The following is a 12287-nucleotide window of genomic DNA, read 5'->3' on the forward strand; positions in this document are numbered from 1 at the left end:
AGAGTCTGGGTGCCAGTTACAGGAGTAGTCCTGGGGCTTTGACTCCTGTAAAGTTCACTGTTCCTGCTCTCAAATAACACAGAGAACAACTGAGGAAATGTATCCAGTCTGGCCTCCACACGCACACCCTAGTTAGGGGTTGCAGATTCACAATTCAGACAAGGTTAGAAATGTTTTTGTTTTTCAAGATAGGGCTTCTCTGTGTAGCTTTGGGGCCTGTCCTGGAACTTGCTCTGTAGACCAGACTGGCCTCAAAACTCACAGAGATTGACCTGCCTCTGCTTCCTGAGTGCTGGGATTAAAGGCCTGCGCCGCCACTGCCTGGCAGCCCAGGTTAAAATCTTGCGTGAGTGAAATGGAAAGTTACTGAAACTTTTCCCCTTCCTATTTATAAGATTGGGAGAGGCTGGAGGATATGAAGCTTAAGGCCCTGAGGAAGGTGATAGTGTCCCACAGAAGAGAAAAGGATGTTTTAGTAGTCCAGTTCCTCCCACAAACCTATGTCCTCAGGAATGTCAGTAGCAGGACTTCCTGGCACTGAGAGTTGAGTAAAAGGAGACCAGAAAGTGCCTGGTTTTCCAGAACTCTTAGTGTCTCCAACCTGGGGCTTCTAGCTTCAAGCAGTCAGAGGTGCTGGGAAGGAGAGGACAACCTTTAGATAACTCAAGTCCCAATGCTGATTCTCGCCATGCACCCTTCTGATGACACCCTGGCTACTTTTTCTTGGCAGAGTATTCCTCAATGTAAATCAAGTGTGCTTCTGTTTCCTGTATAATGCTTCTATCCTTTTAGTTAGTGTGTGCCAAACTGGAGCATGGACTTAGAATGATGATGATACATTTAGGGGTCACTTCTGGGCATGCAGAAAATGTATACAAATGACCCTAACCAGTGTGATCACTTTTCCTGGGACAGTAAAAAGAAGCTGGGTAGTGCCAATGATAAAACTTAGTAGCAAAGCACTAGTAGAACACATGTAAGAGGTCTGATCTCCAAATTATACAAAGAACTCAAGAAATTGGACACCAAAAGATCACACAATCCAATAAAAAAATGGAGTACAGACCTAAACAGAGAACTCTCAACAGAGGAATCTAAAATGGCTGAAAGACACTTAAGGAAATGTTCAACGTCCTTAGTCATCAGAGAAATGCAAATCAAAACAACTCTGAGATTCCACCTTACACCTGTAAGAATGGCCAAGATCAAAAACACTGATGACAACTTATGCTGGAGAGGTTGTGGGGTAAAGGAAACACTTCTGCATTGCTGGTGGGAATGCAAGCTGGTACAACATCTTTGGATGTCAGTGTGGCAATTTCTCAGAAAATTAGGAAAGAACCTTCTTCAAGACCCAGTAATACCACTTTTGGGTATATATCCAAAGGATGCTCAATCGTGCCACAAGGACATGTGCTCAACTATGTTCACAGCAGCTTTGTTTGTCATAGCCAGAACCTGGAAACAACCTAAATGCCCCTGATCGAAGAATGGATGAGGAAAATGCGGTACATTTACACAATGGAGTACTACACAGCAGAAAAAAATAATGACATCTTGAAATCTGCAGGAAAATGGATGGAGCTAGAAAACATTATTTTGAGTGAGGTAACCCAGACACAGAAAGACAATTATCACATGTACTCACTCATAGGTGGTTTTTAAACATAAGGCAAAGAAAGCCAGCCACAATCTCAGAGAACTTAGAAAACAATGCGGACACTAAGAGAGACTTGCATAGATCTAATCTACATGGGAAGTAGAAAGTAGAAAAAGATCTCCTGAGTAAATTGGGACCATGGGGACCTTGGGGGAGGATTGAAAGGGGAGGGGAGAGGCAGGGAGGGGAGCAGAGAAAAATGTAGAGCTCAATAAAAATCAATTAAAAAAAGAAAAGAAAAAAGAACACATGTAAAATCCTAGGTTTAACCCCCAGTACTGAGAAAAATATGTCTCTAGCTCCCTATAATTGAACAGGCTGCTGCTGATGCTGAGCAACTCTGTGACCTTATAAGAATAATGCTGGACTAGGGAGATGACTCCGTGGGTAAAGCACTTGCCATGTAAGCATCAGGACCTGAATTTGGACCCTTAGGACCCATATAAATCTAGATGTGATAGCATGCACCTGTAATTTCCACACCCCTAAAGTGAGATGGGAGGAAGAGACGTGACTCCCTAGAAACTCATTGGCCAGCTACACTGGCATACACTAGCAGACAAGACCATTTCAAACTAGGTGGAAAGTGAGGCCCAACACCCAAACTGTCCTCTGACCTCCACAAGAATACCATGACCCTAAAGATACATGAACATGTAAAGATACATGAACACCTACACATAGATACACCACACAACAAAGAAAGAGAGAATGCTTCCCTAATCCAGCATTTAAGGCCCATGGGATACAACTCTTGGTTTATGTGGGATTTCCCTCTGTATGCTGTGATTACCATTGATAAATAAAGGAACTGCTTTCAGCCTATAGCAGAGCTATAGGGGAACAGAGCTAGGCAGGGCGGGTGGGGGAACTAAGCTGAATGCTGGGAGAAAGGAGGTGGAGTTAGGAGAAGCCATAGAGCTGCTGGAGACAGATATGCTGAAACTTTCCTGTAGGCCATGACCTCATGGTGATGTACAGATTAATGAAGATGGATTAAATCAAGATTAAGAGTCAGTCAAGCAAAAGCTAGAGATAATAGACCAAGCAGTAATTTACATAATACAGTTTCAGTGTGATTATTTCGGGGCTAAGTGGTCTCCCTACAACTCTTGGTCATTCTGCTCACTTTCCAATGATCCCCTAAGCACAGCAGCTTCCTGCCCCAACTCCAGCTTTGTCACACAGTATGGGATTCCTGCTTGAACCAGCTTAGAACTTACCTGACAGTACTTCTCCCTATGTGCCAGTCAGAGGTACAACACATGGCAGTTGCCTCCTCCTTGCTACTTTACAACTCATCTTCCTTCCCCTCTAACTCCTAGTCATCTTCCCTCACAAAGCTCTGGAGTTCTTGCCTACTTCAATTGCATTCTCCCTTGTGAATGGTCAGCGCTGTAACCACATGTATTCAAGAGTAGCCTAGGTCTTAGGTTCCCCATAATTTTGCTGTTCTTTATGTAAATGGTCTATCATTAAGCATATGACCTCAAACCAACTCTTCTGGTACTGTTCATAGAAGTCCACCAGTCAAGGTAAACAATATACTTTGTACTGACCAAGCAAACAAAAGCAACTATTAAAGAAAAAATGGATTTAATCTAAAAAATTAGAGTTTATATCAAAATTACACATACACTTTGAAATAACTGTCTATGTTCATCTCTTTCTCTGACTTTGCCTGTTCATTCTTTATCTCCTAACACTGAGATTCTATACCAGAGGGAAGGGAAGTGGCCTGTCTTAAGATATCAAAAATTCCATGTGTAAAGATCACTTTCACTCGGGAAGCTAGACTCACACCTGCAGAGTTTTTGTTTTGATCTTCATGATTAAGACTGTACTAAAATATCTTTATTATATGAGCTAGTCCTAAAATTCCTTTCCATGCTGAAGCCACAAATCCCAGTTTGGTCTGAGGTGAAGTCCCTAAAGCTTAGGGGAACACCTCAGTCTGCTAAGTGTTAGATATCAAAGAAACCCTGACCAAATGAATGAGGTCCCTATTAACATATCAATGCAGAAGCTGCCAGGCTTTCCCAGTACCTGTGACAGAGTTCTCGCAGGCTTTTCTCAGAACTTCTCTCCCCCATCCCCTACCCAGAACCTCTGTAGTTTGAGCTTTGCTTCACAGACAGACACACACACACAAACACACACACACACGAGCTTCTCTTTTCTTAAAAAATTCAGCCATTTTGGCTACATGCTTTTGGTTCTCTTGGCTCCTGGTTTCTCTCTTGGCCTCTTGATCTGCAGCTTCTCTCTTAGACCCCTTTTCTCCTCTCTCTCCTCTTCCTGTCTTGCTCCCCCAACCCCCACCCCTGTCGTCCCTCTGCTCTCATGGTTCAGTCTGGACCCTTCCAGATGCCTCTGACTGTTTTCTCCCTCATATCTACAGTAAAACCTTTTCCTCAAGCATACCTACCTAGGAGCTGTCATGTCATTTTCATTCACCTGGTGTTGAAACCACAGGAGTGACATATATGAGTTCCTTTCCAAGGGACTCAGCCTCTCCAAACTAAGCTGCTGATCAGAGTCTCCTAAGGTATGTACAGCTCATTTGTTTCCACTGCCTTCTTCCACCCACCAAATCTGACTGCAAATGTGCCATCCTCCCTCCACCTCTTCTAACCATTTGTGTTTACCTGTCTACTTAGTGTCTCTCTGGCTCCTTTCTGCAGCCTGCTACACTTATCATGTAACTCTTGATCTCTCTGGCTCTTGGACCCTCCTGTCCCCTCCTGGGGTGCCTATCATCTGGGCATCTCTCTGGCTCACAGTCATGCTAAATAAAAATATAATTCACTTACAGGGACACACTTTATTTAGTCTCCTGTATGTGTTTTCAATGTTAAGTCTAAAGCAAGTAACTAAAAACAAGTTAAGTTTGCTTAAAAACAGGTATAATTTTTTTTCCACATAAGACTAGCCTCAGGAAAAAAACAGGTATAATTAATAGATAATGATCCTTAAACTCTTCAGAGATCTCCTGAATATGGCATTTAAAATGTTTCATGAAAAAAAAACTTCCTGTGATAATGTCAGGTCCTAGTGGCAATCCAAAAGTCTCCAAAGAAGATGATGTGGATGACCATGTGTGTAATGGATTATTAAAAATTACTGCGGATCCCCAGTAGCTTGCTGAAGGATCCCCGGCGTTGGCAGGCACTGCACAGGGGGTCCTGAGAGCAGCCAGTCCCAGGCAGGGAAGGCACACAAGACCACATGGCAGGTTCTGAAGGTGGCTGGTCTCGGGCAGCAGATGAGAGACAGAGGCATGCCATGCAGAGTGAGGTTGGATATTTATTTAGTGGTTGTGGAAGGGAAGGGAGAAGGGGAGAAGAGCAGAGAGGCAGAGAGAGAGAGACAGAGATAGAAATAGGCTAAGGCTGCAAGCAGGAAGGAAGACCTGCCTGCCTCAGTGGATGGGGGGGGGGAGTGGGCATGGCTTGTCTCTTAAAGAGACAGAACAATCATTACAACGTGGAGCTATGTTTCCTCACTGCTAATGTTTTGGGGACTCAAGCTGAGAGAAATCCATCTTGCAGTGTTGGTGAGTTTCCCTGTCTGTTGCTTGCTGACCTACCTTGTTAAGCAGGGCTTTCATGTTACCTTAGGTTCCTTAGTTCTGTTTTTCTGGCCAGAGACCCACTTAGAGTTTGATAAGTGCCACTGGCACCAAAATAAATAAATAAATAAAAATTTCCCTGACATATCCATTCTCTGATTTTGGATTAGATGGAATAGTACATGGCTTTTTCAGGAGACAACTTAAGCCCTGATCCCCCTATATGTCCTTGGTCATCTTCTACCTTCAAGAAAGCAGCCCAAGACAAAATGGAGAACTACATCCCCAAAGCAGCACATTAGGAATAACTGTAATTATTCAGCCACAGATAAGGCTACACTTCTGAGTTCTAAAAGCAGGCATGGGCCCTTAGGCACAAAGGGTCCTGTATGACCCATGTGCGCACATGCATAGTTACATCCATGTATGACTCAGCTAAAACCCTTGCGCACATGCATGAGTTGCCTATTTGCATCATCAGCGTATAATGTAGTCATGCGCTCTCTCTCTCTTTCTCTCTCTCTCTCTCTCTCTCTCTCTCTCCACATTGATCCTAAGGAGTTTATTAGAGGGGGTGCGTACAGGTACAGGCCTGGGGTGTGCAGAGAGAGAGAGAGAAATGGTACATCCAGCTTTTAAAAGCTGCCTAGTACATGCGCACAGGGGGTTGGTGTGGCTGTGTTATACGCTGATGACGCAGATGGGTTTTAGCTGAATCATACGTGTGTCCCATGTTTTCTTCTCACTCGTGCCAGGTAATTTCAATAACTATTTGCATATGTACTCTTAATCTCAAGTCTTAAAAGTACTCTTTCTTTCCTCCCTGTCTCTTCCACTTTTGTTAGGCTAATAGTTTAGATAGGGGGGCTATTGCTGGCTCACATCCCCTATGATGATCTAAAAAGGGGGCTGACTTCTATAACTGTTAAGCTCACAACAGATAAATTTAAAGTAACATTAAGGAAAACATTTTAATCAGTAAATGCATCTCCTCTCCCTCAGCTATTTAGTTAAAAGAGAAAAAGATATTATGTCTATATGACAAAATTCATCTTTTGATATTTTTCTATTACTAAGCCTTTCTCATATCTTAAAGAGACAGGGATATAAACATTGTACCTTCTTTTTGCAACTTGGTACACCACTTATAAAGGCTACTTTTACTAAAATGTGGTTATGGATAGAACTACTTTTCTGATTCACAAGGAGAAATTCATATCTGATTCAAGGAACTTAAACAAAACCTGTGCTGCTAAGGAATGTAGTGATATTTTATTTGCATTTTAATAAATAAAGCTTGGCTGAAAATCAGAGAGTAAAACAGCCACACTGGTCAGTCTTACAGACTAGGTAGTGGTAACACACACCTTTACTCCCAGTAGACACACTAGTTGCCATAGAAACTGGGTGGTAGTGGTGCACACCTCTAATCCCAGAACTAGGGAATATTATAAGACGGGAGGAGGCAGCTCTCAGACACAGTCTCATTCTGAGATTCCTAAAGGCAGGATCACCATTTCAAATTGAGGTAGAGGTAAAAGCCAGTAGCTGGCTGCTTTGCTGTTCTGACCTTCAGGCAAATGTTATTTATTAAAATACAGATGAAATATCACTAGAAAGGAAGCCATAGGCCCAGTGGTTAAACAACTGCCATTGCCTTAGTAAATGAGTGTGATGTCCTGGCTCAGATGCTATCTATGCAGGCTGCTGAGGGAGAATTGTCACCAATAGTCGTACCTGGATGACAATCCTGCATGCTCTACTATTGATACATGAGATATGTGCACTGCTATAACCAAGAACATCCCAATTGGATTTAAGGCCAGCCTCACGGAAGGTAATTCACATTTCATATTGTAAGCCTTGTCAAAGGCACTGGCTGGGGAGTGCATAGGTCCTAGTATGGAAAGTACTGCTTTTGTTTTGTTAAACAGACATTGTTCATAGCCACAGATTATTGCTGTTGTTAATTTCATCAGGGAAGTGTCTCTTCTCGGTGAGAGGTAGTTGCTGTAGATTTCTAACTGGTCTCAGTGCTGAGTGATACGACTGTTGCTTAGCCCCAGTTGGGAGAAAATAATCATGTATCTCTATCACCTCCTTCCAAGACCCAGGGAACATCACAGAAGAGGGAATGGAAAAATGTAGGAATCAGAGGGAGGGATAAACCCCTGTGGAACTTTGTTCTCCTGGCAAGGAAGGCATGACTTGCATCTTAAAATCCTAGCGTCTGTGAGTACCTATGTGAGATCTTCCCAAGATTGGGCCTGATAACACTCCCTTGTGGGACTCATGCGGCACTCAGGAAAGGGTCACTGGCACTTGAGGAATAATATATGAAGCACATGAGACTAGATGCCGTAGGCCTCACCTCACCCCAAGAATATATAAGCAGTTAATGGTTGCTATGGGGATGGTACTTTTCTTGGTCGTGTAACTTTGTCATGAGTTACCCATGTTCCTATAGGCACCTCTCATCTATGCTCCTGTAATTAACTCTGATTAAACTCACTGTTTCACCAAACTAGACTTGAATGTAATTATTTCTTTCATATATTTTTGGTGCTCTATATGGGGTGAAAAGGACATCTGTTTACATGTCCCCTAGGAGAATTTAATCCAATAACTCCTCATTCTTGCCATTCTATTCATGCCAGTTAGAATAAGCCATGTTTCGGTATTGGGACCTTTGCACTACTGACCCTCTGTGAGAAACAGTCTCTGCCCCGAACACCTTTTTGCCTCCATTATGTTACTAACCAGCTCAGTGCTCTGTTGAGCCTCTAAGATTGTTCACAGCTATGCACGGAAATCCATACTCTCTCATCAGATCTGTGCTCTGAAAACTATTCACACCTCTGTCTTACCTTAAAACAGTACTCATGGCAGCAGATGCCAAGATGTTCAAGGGTAATCTTTGGACAATCTCCGATCTCTCGGCTGCAGTAAGTACAGGCGCCTTCAGTTGGTCTAGGAGATAGAAACAAGAACCAGGCACTCAGACTCTGATAGGATGCAGCAGATCTAGCTTGGTGCAGGCAGACCTAGGTTCGCCAGTATTCCCAGCTTCCCATTGTGTTGTGTTGTATAACTGGTAGCCAAACTGTTGTATCACCTATGCCAAACTGGTTCTCAAACTTGGAACTATTCTCCTGAATCAGTACTAACAGCCCTCTTCTGCATGCCTGGGACCATGGGGCACACCCTTTCTCCCAGTTACTATCAAGGCCACCCTATCTCTAGCCTCATTGTATACTCTACTCAGAGCTCATCCTAAATTCTCTGGAAGATCCTGACATCTGGATCAGTTGTATCCTCTTTTCTAAGGTTCCTTTTATTTCTGAGAATCATCTCCGATCCTCCCTTCTTTTCTTTTCTATCCCTAACAGGAACTGCGGAAAGAGGCTCTTTTCTCTGATCCTACAGGCTAAAATTAAGAGTTCTGTCTTCCAGAGTTGTAGACCTGATTCCAACAGGAGCCAGGGTGTCATTAGCACTGCCATGACTATTAATGGTTTTCCCTGTGTGGTGGTTTGAATAAATATGGCTCACATAGGCTCGCAGTGAGTGACACTATTAGGAAGTATGGCCTTGTAGGAGTAGATATGGCTTTATTGGAGGAAGTGTGTCACTGGAGGTAGGCTTTAAGATTTCAGATGCTCAAGTCAGGTCTGGTACCTCACTCCTTCTTCCTCCTGCCTAGAGATCTGGATGTAGAACTCATAGATCTTTCTCCAGCACCATGCCTGCCTGCATGCTGCCATGTCCCACCATGATGATAATGGACCAAACCTCTAAACTGTAAGCCAGTCCTAATTAAATGGTTTCCTTTATAAGAGTTGCTGTGGCCGGGTGGTAGTGGTGCATGCCTTTAATCCCAGCACCTGGGAGGCAGAGGCAGGCAGAACTCTGAGAGTTCGAGGCCAGCCTGTTCTACAAGAGCTAGTTCCAGGACAGGCATCAAAGCTACAGAGAAACCTTGTCTCGAAAAAAAAAAAAGAGTTGCTGTGGTCTTGGTGTCTCTTCACAGCAATAAAATCCAACTAAGAAGTTGGTACCAGGGATGGGGGTACTGCGGTGATAGACCTGACCATGTTTTGGTTCAGAAGAATTTGGACTTTGGTACTTTGGGTTAGGAAAGCAGTGGGATGCTTTAAGTATGGCACACTGGGCCACACTAGTAGGAACATGGAAAACAATGGTGCTGAGGGCGATTTTAACCAAGGGGACCAAACACAAGAGGTTTTAGAAGAGAAGAATATTAGTATGTGGCCTAGAGATGGTTCTTGTGATATTTTGGTGAAGAATATAGCTGCTTTCTGCCCTAGTCCAAAATATCTGCCTGAGGCTAAAGTGAAGAATTGTGTATTTACAGTTTTAGCAGAGGACATTTTAAAACAACCTGGCATTGACTATTTTGTGTTGCTATTAATGACCAGTTTTATGCAGATCTATAATGAAAATGAGCAAGCTAAGCAAGGAAATATACAAAATGTGCAGTTTATGGAGAAAATGAGCTCCATGAATTGTAAACAGACTAAAGAAAAGCCTGATGCTAAGTGGAATAAAGGGAGTAGTGACCTCAGAGGAAGACCCCACCCAACTAAGCTTCCAACTGTGAAAAGGACTTAAGGAAAGTTTATGCCAGCACTCGGGAGGTAGAGGTTGGAGTATCTCTGAGTTGGAAGCCAGTCTGGTTTATAGAGCTGAGTTCCAGGATAGCCAAACTTAAGCAGTGAAGGAAACCATCAAAAACAGAAAGCCAGTGAAAATATATTTGAATGAGGGGGCCATGTTCCAGCCCCAGCAAGCAGCAGAACTTGGCAGCTTCTGCCACATGGTTCTGGTTTTAGAGTCAAGAACAGAAGAAAGGGGCTATGGAATCACCCTCTGCAACTAAGGAAAGCTTCTGAGGCCAGGCATGTGTCAGGGGTGTCCCTGCATGGAGGTCCAGAGAGGCCATTGCGTGAAGCTGTGAAGGTGAAGCCTGGATTGCCTTGAAGACCCCAAGATGTTGGAGATGCCAGAGCCATGGGATACTTGCCCAAAACTGCTGACAGGGAGTGGAACCACCCCGAGAGAGAAGTGTGTCATAGTCAACAAAGCTGAAAGGAGTTGGAGATCTGAAGAACATTTTGACATCAGACATGCAGAGGCAGAGTTTGGAGTTTGCCCTGATGGTTTTTGGTCTTGCTTTGGTCCAATATTTCCTCACTATGCTCTCTTCCCTATGTTTTGGAATGGTTATATATATTCTATGCCATTATATGTTGGAAGTATGTGATCTGCTTTTTTATTTTGATTTTATAGGGGGTTACAATTAAGAGATTGGTTCATTGTAGGTGCTTCCTTGGAAGAGAATGGTTTCGTTCCTGTGAGGATGTAATAAAGAAGCCTGACTTTCCTTTTCTCCAATGTGCCTCTCCTGGATGTCTTCTAGTCTATGTGATGCCGTCTGCTATGAGATCTAGAACCATAGCCAAATAGATAGTAGGTCCATGCTCTTGAATTTCAAAGACTGTGAACTAAATAAACCTGGACTCTATTTACTTGACCCCTAGTACCCTGCCCTTCATAAAGTGGGCATTTAGGTATTTTCTTTGTATGTTTGTTTTTGAGAATGGGTCTCACTGTGTAGTCCTAGGTGCCCTGAAACTTGCTGTATAGACCAAGCAGGCCTCAACTTCACAGAGATTCCCCTGCCTTTGCCTCCTGAATGCCAGTAGTAAAGGCGTTCTCCCATGTCAGCCTTGGGTATTTTGTTAAGCAGCATGTAATAGACTATGAAGTCATGTAATGAGTGACTTATCAAGTGATTGGTGATTGCTCAGGATTCAGTTATATGGATTTTTCTTCAAATATGATGGAGGGGACATCTGTAACCTTACCTCTTTACAAGTCTCTGTACCTGTTTGTAGGGGTGAAGGGGAGTACACTGGTAGGCTCTGCTTCATGCCACTTTCTCCCCAGTCTAACTGTGACTTCTGAGTGTAATCCACAGTAAGACAGATCTCATAATAAGTGAGAATATTTGCCAGAGGTGAAATATTCATAACCTGTTAGGAGTCAAGGCCCAGGATTCATTTTTGGCTTTGCCAGTAACTCCGTGTAACTGTCCCCCATAACTTGAATAGATTCACTCTCTAATGTAGACTTTTTTCTTTCCTATTCCAAGAATTTAAAAATAACCCTTATTTGTCATATGACTGCTGTTATCTGCTGTACTCCTAGTTCAGTTCCATGGCTTCAGGCCACTGTGCACCCAAGAAGACCATGTGTCTTCTTGAAGACACAACTTTGTTTTCCCTACACAACAATGTCTTGTGTAGTTGTGTTTTCTTTTGGTAGCTGTCAGATGTGCAATTGAATCAAATGAATCATTGGGTTCTATTCTGAAGAGTCTATCCGGTTGTCAAGAGCCTCCTTGGGCTTTCTTTCAGACACTGAAATTTCCTTCCTCGGCAGCCTTTTGTGTCTACGTTTCATCTGGGTTTACAGGCTTCATTTGATGCAGATGTGACATCCTGACTAGGGTAGGACCACCTTATGCTGTGTCCCACTGTGTGATCTGCAAAGAGACCACAAGTTTCAAAGTAGCAGAGAAAAGACCCATGTGAAGCTCTTCCTCAGTGTTCTCTCATCTAGGGAACTGGAAGACCTCTGTCGAGAAAGCAGACGTACCTCTCGGAGGGTGGAGTTCCTTCATGTGGGGGTTTCTTCTCCGGGTTCAGTGAGTCCTCAATGCTGCTGCTACTGCAGGAAGAGTAACGGAGAAGAGAGCACAATATGAGCCAGTGGGACCCTCAGGTCCTTCGACCAGCAGGAAAAAATGATGAGTTTCACTTCTTGTACATAGGTGTGGGTTTTATATGGGAACTTCCAGGAGCCCAGACTCTGAGGAAATCAGAAACTAAATGTGCTGGCTAGTTTTATGTCAAGGTGACACAAGGTAGAATCATTTGAGAAATAGGAACCTCAGTTGAGAATATGCACCCATAAGATCAGGCTGTAGGAACGTCTGGAGGGCATTTTCTCAGTTGGTGATTGACATGGGAG

At 43.4% G+C, this 12287-nt stretch overlaps 1 protein-coding gene across 1 annotated transcript in view; it reads right to left on the minus strand.

Annotated features, from left to right (window-relative positions):
* Positions 1-12287, minus strand: part of LOC121440428 (zinc finger protein 185-like) — a 35925-nt gene that overhangs the window by 318 nt on the left and 23320 nt on the right. The window contains exons 19-20 of the mRNA XM_041641185.1: positions 11913-11984; positions 8099-8201 (exon numbers count right to left, since the gene is read on the minus strand). Of these exons, the coding sequence (XP_041497119.1) occupies positions 8099-8201; positions 11913-11984 (175 nt within the window). The remainder of the gene's footprint in view (positions 1-8098; positions 8202-11912; positions 11985-12287) is intronic.

This window comes from Microtus oregoni, unplaced genomic scaffold (assembly GCF_018167655.1).
Source record: "Microtus oregoni isolate MIOR12 unplaced genomic scaffold, Mior012 000067F_ref0000223, whole genome shotgun sequence".
In the NCBI taxonomy this organism is placed as follows: Eukaryota; Metazoa; Chordata; class Mammalia; order Rodentia; family Cricetidae; genus Microtus; species Microtus oregoni.